The sequence below is a fragment of the Coffea arabica genome, chromosome 5c (genome assembly GCF_036785885.1).
Source record: "Coffea arabica cultivar ET-39 chromosome 5c, Coffea Arabica ET-39 HiFi, whole genome shotgun sequence".
NCBI lineage: Eukaryota > Viridiplantae > Streptophyta > Magnoliopsida > Gentianales > Rubiaceae > Coffea > Coffea arabica.
The window spans coordinates 48,834,528-48,861,971 of NC_092319.1; the positions used below are offsets into that span (position 1 = coordinate 48,834,528).

The 27,444-nt window shown below is 37.1% G+C and overlaps 2 protein-coding genes across 6 annotated transcripts; both read right to left on the reverse strand.

The window, feature by feature from the left end:
• Nucleotides 1-166: 166 nt before the first annotated feature.
• Nucleotides 167-7,466, reverse strand: LOC140007898 (uncharacterized). 3 transcript variants are annotated; one of them, XM_072051554.1, is made up of 4 exons: nucleotides 7,100-7,466; nucleotides 5,687-6,134; nucleotides 3,787-4,936; nucleotides 167-3,463 (listed from the first exon to the last, which is right to left on the reverse strand). In XM_072051554.1, exons 2-4 carry the CDS (start codon nucleotides 5,860-5,862, stop codon nucleotides 551-553), a joined length of 4,239 nt encoding a protein of 1,412 aa, XP_071907655.1. In that variant the 5' UTR covers nucleotides 5,863-6,134; nucleotides 7,100-7,466; the 3' UTR covers nucleotides 167-550. The 3 variants fall into 3 exon arrangements, with proteins under 3 accessions (XP_071907655.1, XP_071907654.1, XP_071907656.1); XM_072051553.1 differs by having other exon boundaries at nucleotides 6,680-7,464; XM_072051555.1 differs by having other exon boundaries at nucleotides 7,114-7,429.
• Nucleotides 7,467-21,214: 13,748 nt separating this feature from the next.
• On the reverse strand, nucleotides 21,215-25,719 carry LOC140007899 (uncharacterized protein At4g26450-like). Of its 3 annotated transcripts, none has more exons than XM_072051556.1 (5): nucleotides 25,370-25,719; nucleotides 23,099-25,057; nucleotides 22,700-22,889; nucleotides 22,448-22,502; nucleotides 21,215-21,444 (listed from the first exon to the last, which is right to left on the reverse strand). In XM_072051556.1, the coding sequence occupies exons 2-5, from the start codon at nucleotides 24,982-24,984 to the stop codon at nucleotides 21,392-21,394; spliced, it is 2,184 nt and encodes a 727-aa protein (XP_071907657.1). In that variant the 5' UTR covers nucleotides 24,985-25,057; nucleotides 25,370-25,719; the 3' UTR covers nucleotides 21,215-21,391. The 3 variants fall into 3 exon arrangements, with proteins under 3 accessions (XP_071907657.1, XP_071907658.1, XP_071907659.1); XM_072051557.1 differs by having other exon boundaries at nucleotides 23,099-25,053; nucleotides 25,370-25,709; XM_072051558.1 differs by lacking the exon at nucleotides 22,448-22,502 and having other exon boundaries at nucleotides 25,370-25,689.
• Between the last annotated feature and the right edge of the window lie 1,725 nt (nucleotides 25,720-27,444).

A 27,444-nucleotide genomic window follows, 5' to 3' on the forward strand; every position in this document is an offset into this window, starting at 1 on the left:
AAATTTATGAAGGAAACCTTGGAGCAAACTCAATCATTTTTTAAAATATGAAATTATCAATTATACTAACAATCTCCTGCTTGATATTAGATGCTATGTCATAATACCCAAAACAGCCAAAGATGCACATCCGGTAAGACGTGCAAAGAGGTTGAAGACGGAAGCATCATAAAATGCAAACATGCACCTCCCATTAACTTTTCAGTTTGCTTAGGTTAACTCGTTATTCAAATGTTGCTTGTGCATTTGCCATTTGCCTTTGGGAAATTCAGGAGTTGCTACAGAGAAGCCTCAGAAAACTGCTTAAACCTATCAAACTTTTTTTGAGTACTCCTACAACTTTTAGCAACAATACTAAAGTAGAACCCAATTGAAGAACTCATCTGTCATCATTGCTGGTTCTCTCATCAACCTGCCATACTCCATGCATTTCCTAATCACTGAAGCTTCTGCAATCAAGGGACATGATCTTGATATTTCAGCACATGTTGATTCCCAGCCAAGCACCTGCTGCATGTAACTGACTACACTTGGTGAACCTTGCAGGCCACTAAAAGTTGGAAGAACTATACAGTTTAGATCGCTGTTGAGCGGCAGAGGCTAAGGGACTTGCATGCAATGAATTTGAACCTTCGGGGGTCCAATTCCACTTAACAGCACTTTTATCTACTCCGCTGGGACTGGGAGGTGGCATCCAGAAACTCGCATCAACTGATGATTCGTTGAAAGTAGCTGCTGCCTCGAATTGCTGATAACTATGGAAACTACTCGCATGCCGTGAATCACATGCTGAGGCCATCATTATTTGTTTGCCACCTGAACATGATCCCATACCGTGTATCATGCCTTCACTGTGAGTTGCAACTGTTGAATTAACCTCATTTTCAGGAGTATCATCAATAACTATGATTTCCTTAATGGCATTTGCAGTAGTATTTGCACTCCTCCATCTAAAGTTGGGACTTTCCACAAATTTATCCACATCGCAAGTGATTGAAGAGTCCAGTCTGTTTAGTGGTTGACGTTTTTCAATGGTCAAGTGGCATCCAGCCATATAGTCATGATGCATTGAGGTTCCCATGAAACCTCCTCTCACTGCACCTCTACTTGAAAGGGCAGCATGGGATGCAAGAGGAGACAAATGAAGTATTCCCATATTATCATGACTTCCTAACCCATCAGACCACCTCATCTCAGGATGTTGCATAACTTCTTTCCTACTTTCTGCCTGATCAGTATAAAAGGGACTCTGCGAAACCATATGATGACCAATACGCTGGTTATCAGTGCGAGCATTGCCAACAGAGACTCCTGAAAGTGCTACAAATGGTGGGTTTGTATGGCTAATCATAGAACTCAGCTGACATGGTTTAATCTGTGGGGAGATGCTTTCCTCCTTCTTGACAACCAATAAATTCTTCCCCATGAGCCTGAGAACAGGATTGGAAGCAGATGGGCAGCAAGGTTCACTGTCATCACGATTCGGGAACTTAACATCAGAATCAGCAGAAACTCTCGAAAGACTATGTCCCATAGTTGATCTAACAGCAGTCTCAGGTCTTGGACTTAGGCCACTGATAGATGATATTTCAGACCTCAAACTGTCCAAACTTCTGTCAATATCACCAGCCAATTCCTTTCCACTGGCAGGAACTATGGCTGCAGCCGTGCTACGTCTCCGTAAAAGTTGTGATTCTTGAGAGCGCAAAGAAACATTTTGTGTGAATCCTTCTTTTCGTGAGCAACAACAAGGCTGATCACTACTAAATCTGAATGCCCCCTTTTCTGTGATGGAAGAACTGACTTTCAGCTCGTCGAGACTTACTCTTTGTATTCCAGCATCACTGGGCTTCAGAGCTGCTGAAGAATTCTCCAGACTAGGATCACCATTAGCAGCAGAAATGCAACCAGATCGCATCTCATCCAAAAAAGGAGGATGCCCTACCGACAACTTTCCTGAAGATTTTGAATCAGATCTTGCCAAATTAGAGTTTGAGATCGTTGAAGTTGCAGAAACAGGAGAATCTGATGAATGGTCAACTAACTCTTGATGATCATCAGAAGACTGAACCCTGCTCGAGGTTAATGATGAATTGCCTTGAATATCTTCTGAGTCCATATGCCCTGGACTAGGTAAAAAGGATCCTGGGGGTCCTGGTATGGGTATTGGATCAACCTCAGTGAAATAATTCCCATGCCCATCGCTAGAGTCTGGCTCCGCCATCACATGCACATCCTCCCTAATCATATGCTCAGGTACTTCAGCTACAGAAAACATCTCCGGCCCACCATTCAAAATTGGCTCAGCTGAAGTAGTTGGAGCTTCAGCTTCAAAAAGAGGAGCTTCCTTGTATGCCTCAATAAATCTATGCGAGTCACGGTGTGCATCAGATGAACCAGCCAGCCCATGGAATCCAGCATCCAAAGAGTTTCTAAAATCCATAAATGTTCTCCCAGAAGCAACTTCAGAGGGTGGCTCAATATCAAACTTTTCCGCATGAGTATGACAAATGTCCTTTCCAGCAGACTCCGCAACACCACATTTACCTGCTGTCAGACTAGCAAGCTTAAAAGAACTATCGTGATCCCCAGCATCATAATGATAAGACATTGACTCTGAATGTGAAATCTTCAAAGCCATGGTTTCCTCCTTTCTGGATACCATGCTCCCCCCTCCACTTTTTCTAATTTTTGAGACCCCATTTCCCTCAACAGATTCTATGTGGCAAGTCCTTTCAATTTTATCCCCATCCCTAAACTTCTTAGAAGGTGAACACTTACCCTTCAAATTAAATTTGGAGGCGGGCATAGATTTCCGACCAGTTGGTAGCTTCTTCCTCAATGATGAAAACCTCCTAGCTTTAGCAGATACTTTTGGGTCAACAACAGGATGATCAGCATTTCTACCTACACCTGCACTCATCTCAATTTTTCTCTTGCTCAGCAATGATACAAGATCTTCCTGATTATGATGTTCGTTGCTCCTTGTTTGCTTTACTTTGTTGTCAGGATATCTCGGCAACACCTTAGACCTCTTCCTGTCATGAGAGGCATGAGACTGCACTGAAGAAGGTCCCGGTCTCTTTCTTAGCTGCTCCCTATAATCTTCATTGTGCTCAAGAGATGATGAAATATCAATTCGTTTGCTGCTACTAGGAGAAGGAAGCGAATTTTCACATATTTTTTCAGTTCTCTCAAAGCTCTTCTTTACACGAGAATCACATAGGGACAACTGATTATTTTCCACTGCCAAGTCCCTATCATCCCAACTTCCAGAATGCTGATTATCATCCCTGTCGTTGAACTTCTTGGTCAGACCAGTTCGCTTTGAGCATGCCCACCCTTGTATCATGTCTGGTCTACTGAATTTGACCTCACCCTGAGCTTTGATCCACTGTCTTACGCATTCCACTTTCCCAAGGCCTTCCTCTTCAGAGAAGTTTCTATCTTGATAATTATTGACCTGTTCAAAAAAAAAAAATGAAATCTTATAGCCCAAATTTTTGTATCAATTGCCAGGAAAAGTACAACAGAAAGGTATGAAATGTGAAATACAGGTATAACAGTAACACGCCTAAATCCAAATTCTAACAATTGCAAACCACAGAACATGGTTTTAGCACATGAGATCAACAAGTTCCACTCTAATTCTTACACGCATAGAATCACACACAAGGTTTTAAGAATATGATAACGTGTGCTTCAAAACACGAGCTAAAAAAGTAGCATATTAGACGAATTGTACTACAGATGGCAATAAAGTGCGCAAAAACTGAGTGGAAGTACCTTAGAAGAATGATGAGACTGGGGACAAATCTTTTTGCCGTGTTTCAGAATCTTGCGCTGTTTCTGAACCTGATTTTGCTTCTTCTTTTTCTTTGCTGAAAGATGTTTATGTACCTTATCTCGATTTATGGATCTCTTCAGTAGCTGACCGTTCAGTACCTTCGAGAACACTGATGGATCATTGGATTTCGATAAAATTCGAACCTTTGTACCGTTGGCATCAATGTAGACAGCACCTTCATCAGGAGTCTCCTCAAGATTAGTGGGAGATGATCCTTCCTTTTTCTGATCAACAGAGGTCGAAACCTCTTGAGCAGGCAAAATTGAGTTTGTGGCCCAGTTTGTCCCATTTCTTCGATCAAGCTCCTCCAACGTACATGGCGCGGCTGTCACATAGATTTCAACCATGGACTTCATCTTCCTGGGCTTTACCCTATGCTTAATCACCTTTGAATTTGTTGTCCGCTTAGTTGTTGATTCCCCAGAAAGGCATTGATCAATGTGGGCATTCAAGGTGGTATTCGAAGATGATGAGAAAGTTTTGCAAACTGGGCAAATTTTCGAAGCCATCGCTTCAGAAACCAAAAAGTTGTTTACTGCAGTATCTTCTTTTGTGCTTGAATTTGCTATGTTGCTCAATTTGACTATCAGCCTGCACTTCTTAGCAGGCGCTTGTGTGTTGGTATTCTCTGCAGATGAAATTACCTCAGGTTTTGCAACCGATACTTCTGGCAAGATATCTGTTTCCGATTCCAAGCTAGGACTCTTGTTGGTAGGAACTGAATCAATTGCAGAACAAGATTGACTTGTAATTGTTGACGGAAACTCTTTGTCTCCTTCAGATCCACTTGGATTTGTATTCGAACAATCCTCAGCTAGTTTTGGGTTACATCCGGCGTTCCTGGAGTCAACGAGCACAACACGATCACTTTGTCCAGAGGGTTCCCCATTCGAATTGCTTGTATTTTCCTTCTCACTCAAAAAGCTACTAACTTGGAAACTCTCAAGCGATGGGTTTCTCAGTGTGTCAGAAGACTGAAAAGGAGGTAACAAGTTCGTCACACCATGCTTCAAACAAAGTTGCAGATTTTCTTGAGAGAATGGCCAACTGTTCTTTATATCTTTGCCCCTGGTGTTAAAAACATAATCCCTGCAACAACCCAAAATTGTTGTTAAAACTCAGATCCAAGCATGTCAATGAAATAGATTATATCTCCACCTCAAAGCACATGTATATATTAAAGTGCTGCAATGTTTGGGAGACCTTCATATCACATGTCAAATAGCCAGAACAAATGAACCAGCGAAACCTCCACAAGAGACACCCATCATGTATCAAGAAACAACCTCTCTTGACATGGGAGGAATAAGAAACATGCTACGACGTACTATTGTACTGTGGTGATACGGTATAGTAAGGATACTGATGTTCGAGCTTAGTATCAGATAAATACCATTTGGGATGACGAGGTTTAAGAGGAAAATGATATGTTATTACAAGTCAGACGTTCTTTGGCTGGGATTAGAGAAGGGTTTAGGAAGAGATTCATCCTCTAGAAATCCAGGGCACAAATTTACCCCAGAGAAAGGCCTGTATCTAAATATCAGAAGAAAATAAAATTTACTCCACCCCTCCCTCCAGTTGGTCAAGGACAACCCAACAGCGCTCATCAAACATCATCGATGGAATGGGAGGACCATCCGGGAGCCACAAACTGCTTAAGCTTAAATCCCATACAAGAAAATGGATTTGGATCTGACATGAGAAGAGAAACGCTCAGGCGACGAAAGAGAGATCCCTTCTTCCAGCAAGTCTCCAAGGCCATGAAAGAAACAACCACAAAAGGAATAGGACAACAGCAAGAAAGGAGATGAATCAAAAGTTGCTGAAATTTTTTACCTTATGGAGAATTTTGGGGTTGGGTTGTGGATGTCTTTGTTGTGGTCATCAAGGTCTGATTTCAACAGATCTACTAGATGAGGCTGCTGCTTATCAGAAGAAGCCTTCTCATCACTACTAGAATTCAGTTGTGAGATTTGGGAAGGATCTCGTGGAGGGTTTTCAACGGATAACATCTGCTGATAAGCTTCTCCCCTCTTGTGCTGTCTTGCAAACAGTCACAAGAACTACGACTACTAGTATCTCCTCCACAGTCCAAACTTAATATCTTGAGCTTCTTAGCCTTCAGCATAACAGTAGCCTAAGGAGGCCCTTTGAAATTGTTGTCACGAATTTCCCAAACTCAAACCCCACCACCACCACCTCCAGCAGCAGCAATAAAAGATCGAAAGAACAACAACGACCACAACTCCGCCTAAAGATGTCTTCTTTCTTCATCCATTTCTCCCTGCAAACCATCAGCAGAAGTTTCAAAGGCAAACGTTATTTTATGTGAGGAAGACTAGAAAGTAGTAAACTTGAAGCAGCTGGAAAGCTACATAAACTGAATCATCAAGAGCCTGATTGAACAAGGAAAGAACAAATTTGGAAACTCAACAAGCCCCTCTAGCAAAAGATGATGTAAATGAATGGGTGAAACGAAGATCAAGAAGAGCCTCAGTGACGTTATTTTATGTGGGCAAACCAAGACAAAAGTACATAGTAGTGTGAATTTTCTAAAGCTTTTTGAGATGGGAAACAACCAAGCACTTTACCGCTCTCAAATCAAATCAAGATTACTAGAGTATCAGATTATTAATAGAGAAGAAAGACTACAGATGGGATGAGGGGATTCCGGAAAATGAACAAGAGAAATGAGAAGTCCCACAACCCCACCCTCGGTTCACAAATACAATAAAAATCAAATCTTTGGTCACAGGAGGAAGATTTAGATTCAACTGGAGGATAGAATTTTAAGGTAAAAGGAACAAAGCCCAGAAAGCAAAATCAAACCTTTAGTCAGTTAGAGTGAACAGTAAACAAGGTAGACACCTAATACCATTTGCCAAAGACAGCGAAATCTTAGTAGCAAAAAGTACAACTCCCGAAAACACCAGAATAATAGACCAGATTTGTTAGCTTTGATCAAGACTTCCAAAGTTCACCGATCATAAAATCACCACGAAGCTTCGCTTTTCAAACTTCAACAAAACCCAAGTCGAGTTTAGCAAAAGTAAAGTAATGGAAGTCCATTCCACTCATATACGTCAACAGCCAAAATTTTCCAGATGAAATCAAACCTCAAAAAGAAGAAATTTTGGAACAACAAAAATATATTGAGCAAGACTAGATTTTGAAGCGCAAACAAGAGAGAGAAGTGAGAAAAAAACAGATCAGAGAAATCTAGAGAACATCCTACAAGAATCTACAGACCTCAATGGTGGTACCTGAAACGAAAGCGCTTTTTTTTATTGGAAATACGGAGGAGAGCAAGAAAATGAGGTCAAGAAAGAAAAGGAGAATAAAACTTATCTGGGATATTAATATGGGCACAGGGAGACTAAAGAGGAAGAAAACAAAAGTAGGAGAGAGAAAGATGAGTAGGAGGAGGAGGAGGAGGAGCGGAAGAGGGGAAGAGGAGCAATATGAAATATATAAAATGTTTTGTTGAAGTATGATTATTGTATGTACAGTTTGATGAAGAAAACAAGCACCACCCACTCACACATCAAAAAGGAGCATCAGGTTCCTTCTCTCAGCACCAAAAAGCAGGTCTGTTTGTACATTTTAACAGTCCCCATACCCCAACCACCACCAATGCCCCCCCCCCCAATAAATGATTCACCCCTTTTTTTCCCCTCTTCCCCTTTCACTATGGTGAATATGCGTGAGATATGGATAAATATTCACTATTAAGATTTCTCTTTTCATTTACCTTTTCTGTGTTTTCGGTTTTTTTCTTTTTTTTCTGGTTATATTACCCTATATAACCTTCTCTCCTGCTTTAATTACTTTATCTTAAACTGTGTTAAAATCGGATTCAATTCAAGATTATGTGACAACATTTTTTGTATGAATTTAAATTTGAGCTTTTGTTATGTGATGTTATTTTTTTGTGATATAAGAAATAAATTTAAAGATTGAAAAAACAATTGAAAATATATTTGTAAATAATGTGAAAATTCTTTTCGACTCACCTAGATTTCCTAACAAACAAACAAATTCTATGTTCCTTGTCATGTCATGCAAGAGTTTAACTTAATTGCTTGAATATTTCATATTGTATATGAAGTGTTACCAATACTTATTCCTTTTTTATTTCGTAAAAATAGTTTATTGTATATTATTTACCAAAACATTTCTCACATCCTCTCTTAGCAGCAAGATTTAAGCACACAATTTCTTATAGAATGTTGTCCTTTCTTATTAAGTGAGCCAACACATGTTGATTTCTACAATACTTAACCACTGGCTTAGTCCTTATTTGGACCGTTAATTTTTGTGAAAAACTTTTACATTTTTTGTGATATTTTTTTTTACATATTTTTTTAATTATTTTTTATCTCGCATATATCACACCTTAAAAAAAAGTGTTATAGTAATCATTTCTCAAAAACTTTTCAAGAAGTGTAGTCCAACTGGCCTTTTAGTTTAGCTAGATATTATTGTCAACACATATCAAGTGAGTTGGTAAGGATGAATCATTTTTTTTTTTTTTTTGTAAAAAGTTGAGACTCATGGACTGACAGACTTGTCTTAAAACGTGGTGGTGAACAAAAGCAAAATCACCCATACTTTTTTTTCTATAAATAAGTCGAGATAAATATTTGCTAAATCTTACGGGTAAAATGGAAAGAAAATGCTTGTATAAAAAAAAAAAACAATCTACCCAGAAATAGTCGAAGGGTATAGATAAAGATTTGCTAAAATGTTTCGATTAAAATGGAAAAGAAGTACTTGTACTACTGCTAGTGTTAACCTAACAGAGAGAAAGAAGAGAACATGGATGGGGAGGGAAGAGGGGCTGGAGCGGTCATTCTGATGACGGCTCCTGAACTGTTTACGGTCAGATTTTGGCTAAAAAAAAATTATGCGATCCAAATCACTAGTTGTACATCGATTTTCATAACGTGTGAGAGACTTATAGAATTTTGTACTAAAATTATACGTTATACAAATAAAATTACGTCATATGCAATCAAAGTTACGCGCTATTAAAAATGATCAAAATCGTCAGAAAAGATTGCGCCTGCAACCGTTCTTGGCGGTTCTTGTCCGATGGGGAGGAAGGCTTGTGTTTCTACCGGACAAAGCTGTCATCCTATCCTATACCTGCCCTGCACTCTCACAGTTTGCCCCTTTTTTTTTGTTTGGGGGGAAGGGTTTTGTAGTTAGGATTCTTACGTTAGTAGTAAGTAGTACATTCTTTATTGGTGATTTTTGTGAGTGGAGGACGTGGAAAATGTCTAATTTGGGCCCATTTCTTTTTTATTATTATTATTGTTATTATTTATTGAAATTGCTGGCCCTAACTCTCCAATCCAGCACTACACGACAAGATCCTTTTTGGTGTAGTAGTGTTGACATTACTTGACAATGATAATGATTAAAAAAAATTGATAATCAGAAATTCAGACTCAGGGTGGTCGACAATCCCTTTTTTTTTTTTTTTTGGCCAGCTCTGCTCAATTGTGTATGTCGTTTTAGTTTCCATCGTCCTCTTAATGAATGGTAATAAATACGGGCAGTACCACTTGGTACTCATTTGCTTCTCCACTGCGATGAATTCCATTCATTATAAAATAATTACTGTAACGATTTAATATATAATAAATTAAAAAATATATATTTACGAAAAACGTAACAAACATTTCCAGGTTATAATCAACAACGGGACAAACAATCAGTTCCCACATCCATCAATAAATAGATATCTCAAGGGCTATAATGTTATGAAAGGCATGCAACATTTGCAGGTTCGAAATTCTTCCGCAGGGTCTGGATGCAAAATGATACTCTGCTGCTAATTTAATTCGTGGTAGTAATCGGAAGAATTAGGACTATTTGTCACGAATTCATCATTCATGTCTCTAGAGAGATGCTACGATTATAGTATCAAACTAGTCTAGCGGTTCAGTGCCTAAAGTGTGCTGAGTTGACAATAACTATAATATTGAATTTAAAGCTTTTTTTTTTTTTTAAAAAAAAAAAAAAAGTGTAAAAAAAAATAAGCATATACATAACTTGAAAAAAAAGTTAACAAGAGGTAAACAAATAAGACTACTGTCTTTTCATCTTCTCAGCGATACAGATTTTTCTTTTTTTTCTTTTTTTTTTTTTTAAACAAAGGAAGGAGCCCTAAAGTCTTGAGCAAAACACGAAAAATAAAAAAATATTGTGCGTGGGTCTCATTTTATTTCATTCTCTTCTCCGACTCTGGATAGTGTATTATTTGAAATATTATTTGGAATAATTACTGTAGCACTTTTTGTGATATGATGTATGTGAGATAAAAAGGTGATTGGGAATATAAAATGATAGGTTGAAAAATATATTTGTGATGCAAGCGAAATATTATTTGAAATAATTTTGGTATCCAAACACTCCTATTTTAATGTTCGTAGGATGGGACGAATTGACGGTCACAGGGAGACCTCTGAGAGTAAGACATTTTAACAACAATAATACGGAATAGATTTACGAGTTTCCGATTTCACACAATAATAAAACATATGCTGTCGCCAGCTATGTGGGAAGCTCTTCTTATGTTTCGGACACACTGTGCTCGGACAGCTATTTTTCAAAGAAAATTTATTACATTTTTCGTAAATATATTTTTAAATTATTTTTTTACTTTATATATCAAATCGCTATAGTAATTTTTTTACAAAAAATTCAAAAAAATACAATCCAAACAAGACAGTATCGAGAATACGAGAGAGTTTTGCAATATATAAAAACATTCCCCCAACCATTTTTTTTTTCTTTCTTTCTTTGGTTTTTTTTTTTTTTTTTTTTTTTGGATATCTAACAGTGAGGACAATGCTGCCTTGGATGCCTAATGCAGGGTCCTTTATCTGCTTGGCCAGTTAATTAAGCATGTGATAAATTATTTTATTTTTTACATTTTTAAGTGAGTATATATATACGTGTTAATTTATGTAAATATACATGACAGCGATCACCTTTTTTTTTAGGAGGGAGGGAGGAGAGGGGTTTGATAAGAACTTCTCCAATTCATACAAAAAAGAAAATAAGATTTATTTTTAATACACAGAGAAAATAATATATATATTATTATTGTTGGATGCAATCAATCGTAATAATATACACACAGTAGCCGACACACAAGACTATCAAATCAAGATTGGAATACCGAAATTATCCCATGGCCAGTTACTACTGATTACTCTGGGCATATAATACACTTATTGTGGGTATATATATACATATAGAGGACCTTTTGATGTTTGGATTATGATTTTTCGTAGAAAATTTTTTACGTATTTTATAAACAAATATATTTTTTTTACTTCACACACGTTAAATAGATATAATACATTAAACTCGGAAAATTAGCAATCATAAAATTTCAATTAGGCTACCGAAGAGGAACATCCGGAGACCCCACCATGCAATAAAGTTCATTGACGAATGATCCACTTTGGTCGAAAATCTCGAAAGCCAAACGACTGCCGTATCATCTCATCTCCTGCCCCTCCCCCAGCACTTGCTTAGGAAGATTTTTATTCATCACATTCTCTCTCTCTCTTTTCTTCCTTTAATAACAAATTCAACAGTTGCAAGATTCTGTTCATTGTACCTCTCACTTCCGTCCAGTATTTGAAGTATTTCTCACTTTTTCAATCCAGGAGAGTTTTAAATTAATTTGACCGCAAGATATACCGTCAAGCTCGCCCAATTACGCAGGATAGAGAATTATTAGTCAAAATTTATTTGCTTATATCATCGTTACAATTTTCAGTGCACCTTTTTATCTTTTCAATTACCTTTTTATCTCACATACATCACATCACAAAAAGTGCTACAGTAAAAATATCTCAAATAATTTACAATCCAAACAGAGGGACATGAATTGAGAAGCACGTAATTCTCTCAAGGCACCTTTTGGATAAAAGGAAAGGAAATGAGAGAACACTAGTGGAAAGAAAAAAAAAAAAAAAAAGAGCGGAGAAAAGCGGATTCCATCCCTTTTTTTTATTGGAATTAAATGCGAAAGAAATTATTGAAAATATTTTTATTATTTGAAGTAAAAAATGAAAGGAACGGAAAGGAAAAGAAATTATCACATGTTAATCACATTTTTATCTATAGTATAAAAATCTAATTTGTAAATACACAGATTTTCTTAGGAATTATGATTTATTTTCCCGTCATTTCCATTCTCTCCCTACCGTTTCCTTTCCTTTCCCTCATCCAAAAAAAAAAAAACATTTCAATTTATCCCATCATTTTCTTTCTTTTACTCTCCCTCAAAACAAACGGCGTCTAGTGGGGGAACAAAAAGGGCTAGAAATAAGATGGGACGTCGTCCAAATAAACAGTTGTTGCAGAAAGGGTGCTGCTGTGGTTATAGAATCACGATGGACGAATCATGAAATACGAAAATCCAAATGGTGGTATAATATATATATATATATATATATACATAATTATTTTAGTTGTAACTGCGCCTAATAAATTAGAGCTCTTAGACCACAAACTTGTCGTACATTTTCGTATGCGTATGAATTTTCGCTTTCACCATTCGCTTTTTCTTGTTCTCCATCCCAATGTTTAAATCTATATAGTAAATCTTTTGATTTGTTTTATCTTGATCCTAATAAATGGAAACCAAAAAAAAAAAAAAACCCTTCTGCGGTTTCATTTACTAGGTAGTACTAATACATAATTGATACAAGTTCGCCATTTCTCTAGTTTCAAAACTAACAGGATGATGAACATTAACGCTACTACCGGCGCATAGTAAACGTTACGACATTTTTTCTTGAATGCACGTTAAGGTCTATAGGAATTTCCTCCAAAAAAGAAAAAAAGAGGTCTGGAGGAATTTTAGAGTAGTAGTATCTACAAGGATGGTGACATTTTCTTTTCCCACAAATTAAAGAAGAAGAAGAATACATATAAAAAAAAAAAAAGTGGATATTTTCTGCTCTTCCAAGACTTCAGCTGAACAACAAACAAGATGAGGAGGAATATCCTTGGATTTCACACTGCAATAGTGATCAACAGAGAAATGAAAAGCACTCAGTCAGACGCTGCCTGACGTAAAGAACTGATGAATGTTTCAGTTGTACGTTTCTTTGTGAAACTTTAGATGAGATTCAAGTGCTACTTGCTTCTTGGGTGGCGTGGGTAAAAGTAAAACTTAGGACTGTTTTTTTTTTTTTGCCCCTCCCCCCCCCCCCCCCTCTCAGCCCTCTTGTTTTTGTGGGGAGCTAGGTAAGTAGAAATGGGGTTTACTTCGCTTCATTTCATTTCATTTCCGATAAATTCTGTAATGTATTCAACTAATACAAGACAGGTATGAAAAAATAAAGAATATGGCAAAAAAATAGATACGTTACAAAGCTGACATGTACGAGGATAAAGAAAATATTTATAAAAAAACAAGTGTTACCTATAACAGACGCGGGCAGTTTGAAAATGTTCATAGGCCCATCGACCGTGAAGCGTACTGCGAAAGTTGAAAATGTATTGAGGTGTCACGGAATTCACATAAATATAATAGGTCTAGAAATAAAACATCGAAGAGGAAGCGTAAGCAGTACTAAACACAGCCATGCAGGTGGTATTTAATATAAACTGATTTTGTGAAAGTAAAAAGATATTGCCCATGACATACCAATTCTTTATGAATTTTTTACATTACATCAACAAAATACTAACTATTTATGAGCATTTTACTCTGAATCATTACATTTATGTAAAATACATAAATATTTGTAACTAAAATTTAAAAAGTGTTACACTTATATTTTTACGAAAGGAAAACTGGTAGATTTTATATTTAACAAATTTTAAATATGTGAAAGTAAAAAAGATTACGCCCATAACATACCAGCTCATTATGAGTTTTTTGCATTACATCAACAAAATACTAACTATTTAAGGGCATTTTATTCTGAATCATTACATTTATATAAAATGCATAAATATTTGTAACTAAAATTGAAAAATTGTTACACTTATATTTTTACAAAAGGGAAATTAGCAGATTTTGTATTTAACAAATTTTAAATATGTGAAAGTAAAAAAGATTGTGTTCATAACATACCAGCTCTTTATGAATTTTTTGCATTACATCAACAAAATACTAGTTATTTATGGGCATTTTACTTTGAATCATTACATTTATGTAAAAAAAACATAAATGTTTGTAACTAAAATTGAAAAATTGTTACACTTATATTTTTACGAAAGGAAAACTAGTAGATTTTGTATTTAACATAAATTAAACATGTTAAAGCAACATTACAGGTGGTTTTATTAGTTACTTAATTTGTTGACAAGAAACAATGTTTCTTTTGCAAAATTTGTTCATTAGATTTTTTCCAATAATTATGGTATAAAGGTAAATTTTCACAATTTTTTGTTAGCAATAGGTCCCAATTTCCTCCTAGGCAGTGACGAAGTCAATATTTTTTCCTTGGGGGGTGCCAAAATTATTTTAATATGTTATGTTCAAAATAATTTTATTCTATTTAAATATATGGCATTCTAAAATATCAAATATTAACTTTAATCATAATGGTACGTCTATTTAATAAACATGTAGCATAGTTATAACTAAAATTAAGACAAGAAATAACATTTGATTGAATATTTTATAACATCACAAACCACCTAAGTTATACATTATGAGAAGATCCTTCAATATGTCACTTGTGCAAAAACAAATATATAACTATGCAATATAAATATAACTATTTTCAATCAAAAAGAAATAAAAATTATGTTAACATACCTTGAATTTCATCATCTTTTATTAAACGTAAATTGAACTCTACGTTATTTCATAAAAACTAAATTCACATTTACATTTTGAAATCCCCTCAACTTTTCCTATCTCCGTTCCGCTTAACTTCAATGTCTAAGAAGTCTTTAAGTTCCAGGTCACAAAAGACCTTTACACGTGTCCATCCAGCACACTTTTTTTATTATTTGTGATCACAATCACTTACTTCTCCTATTTCCCCAACTTTTCACACCCCTTCTTTGACTAGTAAATATATTGCAGCAACATCCAATATGGTAACTTGCTTCTCTTTAAGTTTATTTAAGAGGGGGTCTAGTCGAATGAATCCTTCTTTGACCAGATACTACTTAGTAAATGGTCAAGGCCAGAACAGCTCCCGATGCCCGTGTGGAAAGGGGATTCAGTGAATAGAGACGCTACGGCCCCTCCTCCTCCGCAAGCCTCTTGGTGGATTGCATTATGCATATTGCTTTCCCATCCTGTCGCGGAGACTTTTTAACTAAGCAAGCATTTTGGAGTGGTAGCATTTTGGCATAGTCTTTCCACAATCAGCAAAGTACGTGAGAAATGCAATTTTATTGTGTGTTCATTGGACTAATATTTGTGCAGTTAATAATACGACGATTCATGATTCACTTCTAGCTATTATCTCAAACAAAATGCACCCGACCCGACCGATGCAATGCTAATAAATTTACTACTACTAACCACTACTGTAATTTATTCCAAACCACGTATTGTTTGCTGCAAGAACTCCGCACTACGCTGCCAAATATGGTAGATGGACCCGACAAATCTACCCTCCTTTTTTTTTTTTAAATTTGGTTCAAGGAATAGAGACAGACAGACAGTGTAGTTTTTCATTAATACCATATTCGTAATCTCAACAAACCTTGAATTGTTGTTTTCTAAAGAAAAACTTTTGTGTTTTTAATAAAAATATTTTCAATCATTATTTTATCTCATAAGCATCGAATTGTTTTTTTTTTTTTTGTTTATTCTTTTGTTTTCGGAGGGATGAGAACCTCTTTGTTTTTTTTTTTTTTTGCGTGGCCACCGAAATTTGATTGCTCATAGACACCTAATTAAGCTTCCACACACCGAAGCGTGTTTATAAAGCGTAATCTAATCAAAATCTTTACCATACAATTGTATATTAGTTCTGGGTGATTATATGACTTTAAAATTGTTAGAAATTGTAGGCAAAAAGATGCTATATTTTGTCAAGTTAGTTAAGAAAACTCAAAATTTTACTAGAGCGTCAAATCATTAACCAAACCAGTTTGAAACCAAAAAGCGCACTCAATAATATTGCCTACTAGTATTATTATTATTTTTTTCAGAAAAGGAGGTTCATTCACAGTTCGTAAATTGCTTTATATATATATATATGTAAGTCATTATTGCTTCTGTCAGCATGCCCAAATGAATCAAACAAGATGAAAGAAAGACACATAGGATTATTTGGAAATGATTTTTTACGACTCGGGTTTGTTTGGATCGTAAATTATTTGAAATATTTTTTACTATAACACTATTTGTGAAGTGATGTATGTGAAATAAAATGGTAATTGGGAAGATAAAGAGATGTATTGAAAATTATAATGATGATGTAAGTAAATATATTTGATCAAATAATCTGCTGTCCAAACAAACGAAGCACTTGCTTAGAACTTGATGTATGTAAATTTTAAAAATAATAAAAAATTAATTAAAAATATATTTAATTTAAGAACCAAGTCCCCCTTTTCCGTTGATTTGAGCTTTGATGGTGCATGCAGGGTTAACCAAAAAAAAAAAAAAATGGATTAAGCAATTCTTGGCTCCCTTTGAAGCTTCATGTCATGTTAGATATAAAATTAAAAACAACAAAGGCGGGTTGAATGTAATTAATCCTTTTTTTTTTCCCTGTCTTGAAAACAAAAACAAAAAGTCAAAAAAAAAATTAGTAATTAAAAGCAGCCGCAGCAACCAAATATAATAATGAAGTTTAAGTTTAACTAATAAACACGAAAGAAGAGCGTGTAGGATGATAATGATGGGTGGATGGTAATTAGTAGCAGCAGTAAATAAAACAGAGACAGATTTGAGAGACACGCCCACTTGCAGGCAAAAGACTGAAGACCCAAGAAAAGGATGTGACGGTTACATGTCTCGACCTTTTGGCGGGTCCCTCACTTTCCCGAAAATTATTTTTCATGCCCTGTTCCGGGTTGATTTGGGATTGTAATTTTTTATGAATATATTTTTTATTTTATATATATATTAAATCGCTATAATATTTGTTATTTTTAACAAAAGTTTTTAAATATAGCAATCATAACTATGGGAAACCCATATAGTCACCCCCCAAAAAAAAATTTTCTTTACGGTAATAGAAGGGATTTTTCTTTTCTTTTTTTTTTTTTTAATGAGGTTGAAATGTTCTTGCGATTGGTCAAAAGAAAACAAAAACAGTCCATTATTCTAATTGTAAATATATATATATATATATATATATATATCTTTATTCATTTTGTTTTTAGTCGAGGTTTTTTTGGTCATTTTAATGATGAAATTGCTCCTCCATTCCAAATATTATGCAATTTCTTGAATAATGCATGCACATTTAAAATCAGAGCAACCAAATTGCTCCATTCCAGGTACGACTTGACTTCATCCTAATAAAAGCGCACGTCTTTACTTTACCCCGTCAATCCCCCTCCCATAATATACTACCAGTTACCTTCAAAGGGAACGAAAAAAAGAGAGCGTATGCAAAATAGGGAGGAATCAGAAGACGGAGGGAGCCATACAATACAGCCGGTTAACAGTGCAAGTGACCGCGGAAATACATAAAATAAACTAAGGAGAGATGCGAATTTGATCCTTAATTCATTCAAGAACATATATTATTATTATTATTACTAGCAGTATTGATGTAGAAGCAAGGCCATCACAAGACACTCGATGATAGGATCCAATTGTCCCAGAAAGGTGACAAACACCAGCGTCTGTTATGGAATATGGACAACCCAACCCAAGCCCTTTTCCTACTCCGTGCCCTTCATTCATTCAGAGGAGACTGTTTTTTCCTCCTTTCTTTTACTAACACTCCGCCAATTGAATCCGTTGTGGACACGCACAGGATTTCTTCAGGTGACTTGCGAGAAGACTTGCTTCCACTTGTGGATGGATGCGTGGGGGCTCCATGAGTCGAGAAGGCAACCTTTCCTGGACGACCCACGGGCGGAGGATGAAGGAACAACCCAAGCCACTGCCACGAGGCCCATTAACTGTGGCTCCTGGTCCTATGCCGACCATGCCCTGGAAGATTCGAGTTGCAGTCCACCATGTTGAAAGCGCATCCAATATTCATACTAGATAAAGACAAGCCGTTTAAATTGGATATTTTTTTCTTTCTTTTTTTTTTTTAAAGGGGGGGGGGGGGGGGGATGTAAGCAAGGTAAATGAGACGAGCAGTAGTATAGCAGTATGAATGATGTATCCTTATACTGTATAAGATTGAGTTTTGGTGAAAGAGGGGGTTGCATTTCAACCGCATAGGCAGGGATTTTTTGGGAATGTGAAATATTCTGTAGTGTTTTACAAACTATAGGTACAAGTGAGGGAAACTTGTGGTTAGGTATATTAACCGAAATATACTTATTTATAGACATTTAAAAATTTATGTTGTTGAAACATATGGGTATTTATGGTATGTGCAATTAATCTGCAACCATTTGTTGCTTTTGGTACAACACACATAAGCCAGTGGGTTTGTGAAATTATTTAAATAGCCTTCATACATCTTAAGTGCGGTCATTACGAAAAGAAAAAGTCATGATCATAAATACGGCAATTGAATCACACAGTCATTACTGAAATGGGTTTCACACATCATAAGTGCGCCGTTTGACTAATAATCACTAAACTTGGAAATCACTTGTATAAGGAGCCCACAAGTGAAAGGGAATAAGAAAGGCCAACCATGCTCAACCGTCACCGTGGTTAGAAGTCAGGTGTGGAAACACCTCCTTTTAGAGCTCATTCTCTATCATTTATACCTGAATTTAATGGCAAAAAATGTGGGCCTACTAATGGCTCCTGAGCTTCGGGGATTGGGTTTTCTCTTGCAACCTTTGTCTGAAATAGAATGCCTCATCGTTTTCCCTCTCACCCGAGCTTATGGCCGAAACACTCCATTTCTTTCTTATTATAGTCTCAATTAAATAGCCAGACGTTGGTAAGTTAATGCCCAACGGCTGCGTCGGTTATGATTGTTTCCATGTCTCATCTTCACCTTCTTCAGTTTCAACCTTTTCATATTTTGGGATTGGGATATTTTTTTTATGCTCTTATACTGCATAAATCCTAGGCATGGAAACAATCACCGCCCACTGAAGCAAGAAGTTGCGGAGGACCCGACCGACAATCTTTATGAGGGTCATTAACTTAATTTGGAATTTGATGAGGCTTTCACTTGGCCTCTGCTTCATTTTAGTCCCATGGTTTCTTCATTCTGCTACAGCTTGTCCTTAATCACCTTCTATTAGTAAGTTAATGACTTGCTCACTTAAAGACCGATCGAATGTGGACATTAGCAGCGTGTGGACATTAGCAGCGCGTAGTCCTTCACCACAGAACTCCTTCAGCTTACTTGCTTCCTTAATCCAAAAGCACCAAGAGTAGCTACTCCAATAAGAAAAAGCACCAAACTTCAGTAGTCAGAGTAGTTGAAGCAGGAAGTTGCGGAGAGCCCTCGATTATGTATGCTCTACACTCATCATGTAGATGCTGAAGTTAGGACCAAAATGAAGAAACCACTAAGAAGCAACGCTTCTGACTGCTGTCTATTACAACATCTACATTAGTTTACTACTATTCGTATCACTAAATAAGTAGACATACATGATGTCTTATTTAACATACTCTGCTATCTATCTCGTAGTTTTTATCTGAAACAATTTCATAAATATGTGTTCGTACATCTTTGGAAACTTGCTACATCTAATTATTTGTGTTCGGGAACTTCCTGATTCTAATATTGGAAGACTCTTATGTTGTTTGTCTTATAATCATACCTGCTTCTAATTATTTATCGCAACGTACTATTCTCGCAATGTATTATTATTTGTCCAACCAAAAAACATTCTTCAACCACAGGCATCAAAAACCCCGCGCGATGCGCGGGCATTCCTCCCCTAGTGTAAAATAGAAAATGCAGTTACAAAACTGTGTTAAGAGGATATTCCGGGCAAAAACTTACAATCCAAACAAACGGGCTCTAAGACTACAATCAAAGAAGCTCCAGAATTGACCAATGTAATTAATAAGTTTTAAGATTAAAGAAGCCCAAAATTTCATTGGCAAATTCGCTCTTCCTTCCCTTTCCAGTGCAGATTCAACGACCTTAAATTCCTTTTTTTAGATGTATTTTTCAATTTCCTTTTTGAATCTTTGATCTCCTTGTCTCAAATTCCCCCATGGTTTTCATGTGTGAAGATTTACATTTGATTGTTAAAATTGAATCTTGGAATCTTTAAGCCCTCCATTTAGATTTACAGTAGTTTAATTTAAGAGATAAGAAGATGGACTTCATAGTAGTGTTTGTGGAATGGGACATGAAGTGGTGGTGGTTGTCGTGAGCTGTAAAGTATGACAATTTCAGCATTACAGATGGTGTTGCTATACTTTTTCCAAAATGGACAATTTCACACTCGTTAGTTCAATTGGGTCTATGGAGCTCCAGAAAGGCGTGGTTTCCATGGGAGATATGAGCATGGGTGAAATAATGGCGGGTCTTTGGCCCAAGTTTTTTTTTAAACTGAAACGAGAGGATTCTTTGGCCCAAGTTTGTTGCCTGCCTCTTCCTTTTTCACATCCCCTCCAGATTGTGGTGAGGGATTGCTTGTCGTCTGCGTTCTGGCAACAGAAAGTAAAGACTGGGAAGGCGGAAAATGAGGAGGACGGGCTTGTTGATTTTAGAAGAATTCTTTCCAAGCCACAAGTAAACCAGACACATGGAATTATTTTCTCGGAAAAAGAGTTCCTGAAAGACATTTTACGCTGGATGATAATTATTATTGTAACTTTTTGCAGCAGCAAAAGATCCACAACTGCAAAATACCTAGAATTCATGTCCCAAGTTCCAAAGTAAGATATTTTATAATCCAACTAAATCCCCTTTAGGACCCTACCCAATTGCCATGGTCGGCAGTATATGGCACTGACCCCGTTAGATTACCATCCTAAAAACCCAGCTAGGACGCTCAATGCACAGAATAGACATATACTACATGATTTTCGTTCGTTGTAGGTGCAATATATCTCTGCAAATCTCTCAAAACCTGTAACTAATAACTCCAAAGCAGCAAGTGGGAAATACTTACAGCCACGGCATCCAAAGAAATGCAACTCATGAGCCGCTACAGAAGATCATTGTTTAGGTTCAAGGCCTCTTAGCACTTGCTCTATTTCATAAGGTGGTTTCCCCACCACTGCCAGCCAGGGAGCTCTGACTTTCCAGTACAACAAGAAAATTGAAGAATGCAGTAAAAAAAAGGGGGGGACAAATTTGTAGATACTACATGACATATGATATTACAACAAGATAATGTTAAAAGACTTGTATTCACTACAATAAAACTAGAATTAAATTATTTTTTCTACATCCTAAACAATTGAGACCCAGCACACCAGCAACAATGTCATTAAACATTCAACCAACAGCAGAACACAATAGCTCAAAATGGTTTCCCATATTCCTGTGACGGCTGCTCCCAGACCCTCAAAAAGCCTACAAGAAAACCATTTTACTAGGCTTAGAGAGTGTGCATATCAAGACAAAGAGCATCAGTAGTCTCGTCTCCAAGGAAATTGAATGTAAACTTGATTACTCTATGGCTCAATATTGAATAGTAGGCCACGATTATGAAATGCTTCAAATCGGATAATGATGGAGTTTCTTTCACAGAATCAGAACAAGAGAAACATTTTAACAAGCACTTGGAAATTCAATTACTGTTTTTTCTATATTAAACTCTGGGAGAGTGTACTCTTCAAAGTCATGCAAGCTAGAAAGCCATGACTGTGACATGCTCAAAGACACGTAAGTGACAACCAAATGGAAATCAGTTGCTTGCTTGTAACAGGCAGGAGCACAAAGCCAAAAGCAACAACAAAATCTATCACCACGTTGGTTTCTGGGTATTGTCAGAATAGAGAACTGAGCTAATAGTAGACCGAAACAGTGAAAGTGTTTCGTGCACCTTTTCCTGGCACCTGTGACCGCTTCATCTGACCAATGAGATATTATAGCTAGCCATGATTTAATTTTATTTCAATGGTAACTAAATCCAAAAAGAAGAATCACAACAAAGACACCTGAGGGAAGTGAACCAATTATAAACAGAAAGATGAAAGAAAGCACACACAAAGTACACTGTTATAAATACCACGTTTCTTAAAAGTCATCAGGGTAAACTATTTTTTCACATATTTTTCAAACAGACTTCTCATGGGAATGATAAAAGAGGATGCACACTATTCTTGACATTTAACCACTCCCTTGTTATAGACAGAGCCTATACTACACAAAAAGACACTGGCTAAAATGGTCCTTGCATATCACACTGGAACACTTCTCTTCCAGAACAAGTTCTATCTACACATAATGTTTTATATTGAGGTCAAGGCACATTAGCATGTATTTAAATACGAATTGTAACATGCCATCTAAACTAGATTAACCAACTACAAGCCTCATTAAAATGGAATAACAAACTAAAGTTCCAACATACTTATTGGTATTTCTCCGAGGGACATATAAATAGAATCATCGTCACCAAGAATCCCCTGAAACAATCAGCAACAATCATGCCATTTGTCAAAATGTCAATGGTAATCAATGCAGAGAATTGAAGATGGGGGAAAAAAAGAAGACAGTCAAATAAAGTTCTTATTTATGCGTCCATCATGCTCAGAGCCAATGATATGCATAATATCATCTCTAACTCATCCAAGCAAATATCAGAAGTGGTTCACTCTGATACCTCTCCATTATGAAGGCCCATGTCATTGTGCAGAGAATTCATGTCAGCTGGTACAGAGGAACAATTTGGAATATCATTTCCCAGCAACTCCGATATCATGAGTCCATAACCATCCTGGACATCAGGGATATCATTTGCATTGACAGAATTGTTGGAAAATCCAGCCAGGCCAGAGTACACATTTTCGGTTCTGTATAATTAAACAATGAAGCTTAGAAGAGTAATTCCATTTAGCTAGAACATATGAACAATATCAGATGCAGAAAGCATATACAACACACAAAGCATAAATTGATCAAACATCGAAACCACAAAAACCCAATCAAAGAATAGTCAAAAGAAAAAAGCTAAAAAAAAATTAGTACAACAATAGGAAACATACAGATGAAAGAAGCTTACCTTCTCTCTGAATTATTTGAGTCCTTGTCTTCTTGCGCTGAATCATTTTCTAAATCTATCACTTCAATGTCTTTGCCATCAACAATGCATTTACCATATCTATTAGATCCCCTAGGATTGTTGCTCATGGACAAATCAATATCAACAGGAATAGCTTGTTTCCCCTTTTCTGTGTCAGATGGGAAGATGAGAACTGGATTATTATCATGATTCTCATTAGCATCAGAAGCTTCCATAAGATTGAGGTCGCAAGTTTTGAATGAACCCGGAAATAGCTGCTTCTCTTCTGCATAGTCCATGCTTGGTCCTATATCACCTTTAGGATACAAAGAAATGCCTAACAACCTCTTCTCATCAGAGGGCAGAGTTACTGCCTGACCTTCTGAGGTCATTGGTTCTTCTGAAGTCTGTTGATTATCCAATGGGTCCAATGTGCTTATGCCGCCATCAGATTCAGCATCTTCAAAAGAAGCCAATTCTCTGGGCTTTTTACTTCCCATACTGGAGTTGCTATCGTCTAGTGCTCGCTTTTCACCACGCTCCATCATCACTCTGTTGATCCCTCCAAAATCAGGTTCCTCATGCTCTTTTATTGAAGGTCTATCTAGGTAAGATACAGATGCCGTGCAGCCTCCTTGGACTGGAGAATATGATGTGCCCAATTTATCTCCAGGAGCTGGCACTGTCAAATTATCCAAGTTGAGTGCATTTGAATCATATGTATGATTTGATGAGCCATCTCCAGACAGATCATCAACATTTAAATCATCCGTATCTTTTTTAAAAGGTTTACCCTCATTAGGGCTCTCATCCACAATCATAGGACCAGGATCAACCTTTGCAACTCTAACTACCATCGAAGAACGAGGTCTGGTAGGAACTTTAGCAAAATGGCTAAGCTTTAGTAAATCACCATTCTTCTCACTCGAAGGGGCCCCCTCCCCCAAAGAAGCCGCAATTGCCATGTCGTCCTTAGCGTTTTGTAGCCCCATTTGATCATCCTTAACATCTTCTGCCTCTGCATTGGATACTTTTGTGTCGTCCTTCTCTATAGGTTCCTCACTGGTCTTCAATGGGAGATCTTTTGTGCTGGTAACAGCACTTGCTTTTGCATCATCTCTTGGCTCGTATTTTTCTGAGGCAGACTGCGTATTACCAACACTGTTACTTTCTTTGGCGCCAGTAACATCATTTTCTGGGGCTAGTACGGGAATGGAATTCTGCGACACACTGTCATCGTCATTACTGATCTGCTGCTCTTCCCGATGTCTTGAGAGGACATCACAGTCATCCTCCCCATCCACAGAAGCCCTAGACCTCTCAGACCATGATCCGCTTCTTCCAACATCTCGGCTCCAGTCAGAGCCATAGTTTTTGAAGGATCCATTTTTTCTCCTTCCTCTCAGAATGTTTCTTGAGTTGTACTCCTCCATATACCGTCTCCGACCAGGCCCCGAGTCAGGACCAGGGCCTCCCAAACGTGAGAGAGCCGACGTGCGACCCTCCAAAGAAAGCTGCTCAGCATCTCCCTCTTGCGCCCAAACCTGGTTCTTCAAACTACCATTATGCGATTTCCCGGACAGTACATTGGCTGGCAGTAATCCCTTCGAAACTAGGTACTCAGCGGCTAACCTACCAGCTTCCAAAAAAATGTCACCACCACCCTTTTGTGGCGGAGGAGGAGGAGGAGGAGGCTGTGACCGGTGGAACTGTCTCGACTGCCCACGTCCAAACCCACCCCGAATATATCCCCTATACTCAGAATTGTAACCTCCATGACCTCTCATTGAACTCTCAGGCGAAATCCTGGAGGTAGTGGCCACCCCACCCATCACCACTGCGTTAGCCCTGTATCCATTTCCCGGACTACGATTCCTTGCATGCATATTTGGACTCAATTGTCCGCAAATATCTGTCTACTCGTCCAAAGTAAGACCAGTTAATCAGTCCAGCAACTACCTTCAAAGGATAAAGTAAATAAATCAATATCAACTTCTAGTCACAAATGTCCCCCTGCCAGAAGGGTTGGAAAGAAAAACGCTTTCTGAAGAATTACGCTATAACTAAGTCTTGAATAATACTCTAATTTATCGCATGACTCAGTCAATTAAGTAAAAATGGTAAAGATTGAATCTTTAACAGTCCCCTGAAGTCAAACTTGAAGATCAAGATCAGAGAGTCAAAGAATCAAGTTCGAGCTGAACAGATCTGGTAGACTGGGGAATCAACAAGAGTTAACGCAGTAGCAGCATCGGTGGCGATGGTTGTTACCTCTTTGAGTGAAGCAAATGGTTGGGAAAAGTTGGTTGTTTTCTTTGTAAGTTGAGTTTCCAAAGCTGAGGATGAATATTTAGGGTTTGTCAGATCCTGAGTTCACATCCCCAAATCTCATTTCAATCCGACCTTTATCATCACAAACGTTTCAACACAATCAATCGATCAATAATATGACAAAGATGCAGAAAACAAAAACCAGACATGTATGCGTGCCTATATATATTGGGGAATTTTTTTTGTACAGTTCAATCTCAGTGAATTCGCCACGCCCGGTTGTCCTGGGCCAGAAACTTTGATTAGGTTAACTGTGCCAGAGACGCTTGTAATTTAAATTTGCGTGGAATATAGAGATTAGAGAAGATAAATAAATATATATAAAGTTTCGAAAAGGCGTGATTCGATCATGTGGGGATTTTTTTTTAGGTGGAGATATATAATAATTAATTGTCTCCTACACTGCTCCTATGGCAAGTGTATTGGGTGCTTATTTTTAGAAATAAATTTGATTTTTCTTTATCATTGTGCTTACCTTTCTTCCCTTTCTTTTTTTTTTTTTGTTCATTTTTGGCTTTACTTTTTTAGGAGGGTAAAGGCCTCTCTATATAAACCTCGTCCAATAGTATAAACCTGTTTGGATTGTAAATTATTTGGGATATTTTTACTGTAACACTTTTTGTGATGTGATGTATGTGAGATAAAAAGATATTGGGAAGATAAAAAAGTGTATTGGAAATTGTAAAGATGATGTAAGCAAATAAAATTGGGGAAATATGAAGCAATCCAAACAAATAATTTTAGTGTCAACTAATACGATCTTGACGTAATCTTAAATTTTGCATCAATTTTGAATAAAATTTATATTTATATCTGAGTTGTTCGCGTCTGTACAGAATTTTAGGTGCATTTATATAATTAGACAAAACTGGAACTAAAGAGACCTTATTTCTGATTTGAGATTGGATAATTAAGGGTGTGGTTCCATAAAATTGTTGTATTTCTTATATTATTTATTGCATAAGCATGCAATATTATAATATTAGTGAAAATTTGATGCAAATAAATAAAAATATTTTATGGGTACTCATACAACAATTAATGATAGTTGTGTTTTGTTCTTTTTGTTCTTTTGGCTTGTCAATGTATGGTTCCCTATATTTTGCACTATAAGTGATGATGTTTTACAATTATTGTTATTTTTTGGTTACGCACCTCATGGTTTTCACACATCTAAAAGCTCCAACACTATTGCTAAAATTTTAAGAATTATTATGATGAGATAAAGTATATAGGGGTCTGTCTGAAACTTGAGTTTTTTGGAGTTTGTCTAAAATTTTACTGTTGTGCACGGTAGAAATTTTTGAAAAAATTTTATAGAAGATTTTGGAATGTGAAAAATTTTGTAGAAGCTTTTGTAAGGTGAAAAACTTTTTTTCGTTTTCTTTTTTTCTTTCTTTTTCTTTTTCTCTTTCTCTTTCTTTTTCTTTTTCTTTCTTTCCTTTTTCTTTTTCTTTCCTCTTCTCTTCTTCTTCTTCCTGCCCCCTCCCCCTTCCCCGTTACCTCTCCTTTGCCTCCCACTTCCAGCACCTTCGCCAGTACCACCTCTGTTTTTTTTTTTTTTTTGCTTTTCTCCTCTCCCCCTCTCTCTCTCCCTCCCCCGCCACCCCCAAACTTTTCCACTATTCCTTTTCTCTTCCCTCTGCCCACCACCCCCCTCTCCCCCTTTCCCTCTCCTTCTCCTCCCCTCTATTCCTCGCACTCCGACGCCCGGTAAAGGGCGGTAACTGTGCATTTTTTTTTTTTTTGCTTTTTCTCTCCCTTCTTCCCCTCTCCCTCCTCCGCCACCCTCCCCCCTTTCAGCTCTGCGATCTGGAACTAGATCGGGACCAGATCGTAGCCCCCTCCCCCTTTGTAATTTGGTTGCGCCACCAGATCGCACCTAGCAGGAAGGGGAGGGAGAGGGGAAGAGGGGAGGGGAGGAGAGGGGGTGAGGGTGAGGAATTTAAATTTTTTTTTTGAGATTATCGGTGCCGGAATAGGTGATCGGCACCGGAAAACGTGGTGGCTAGTGT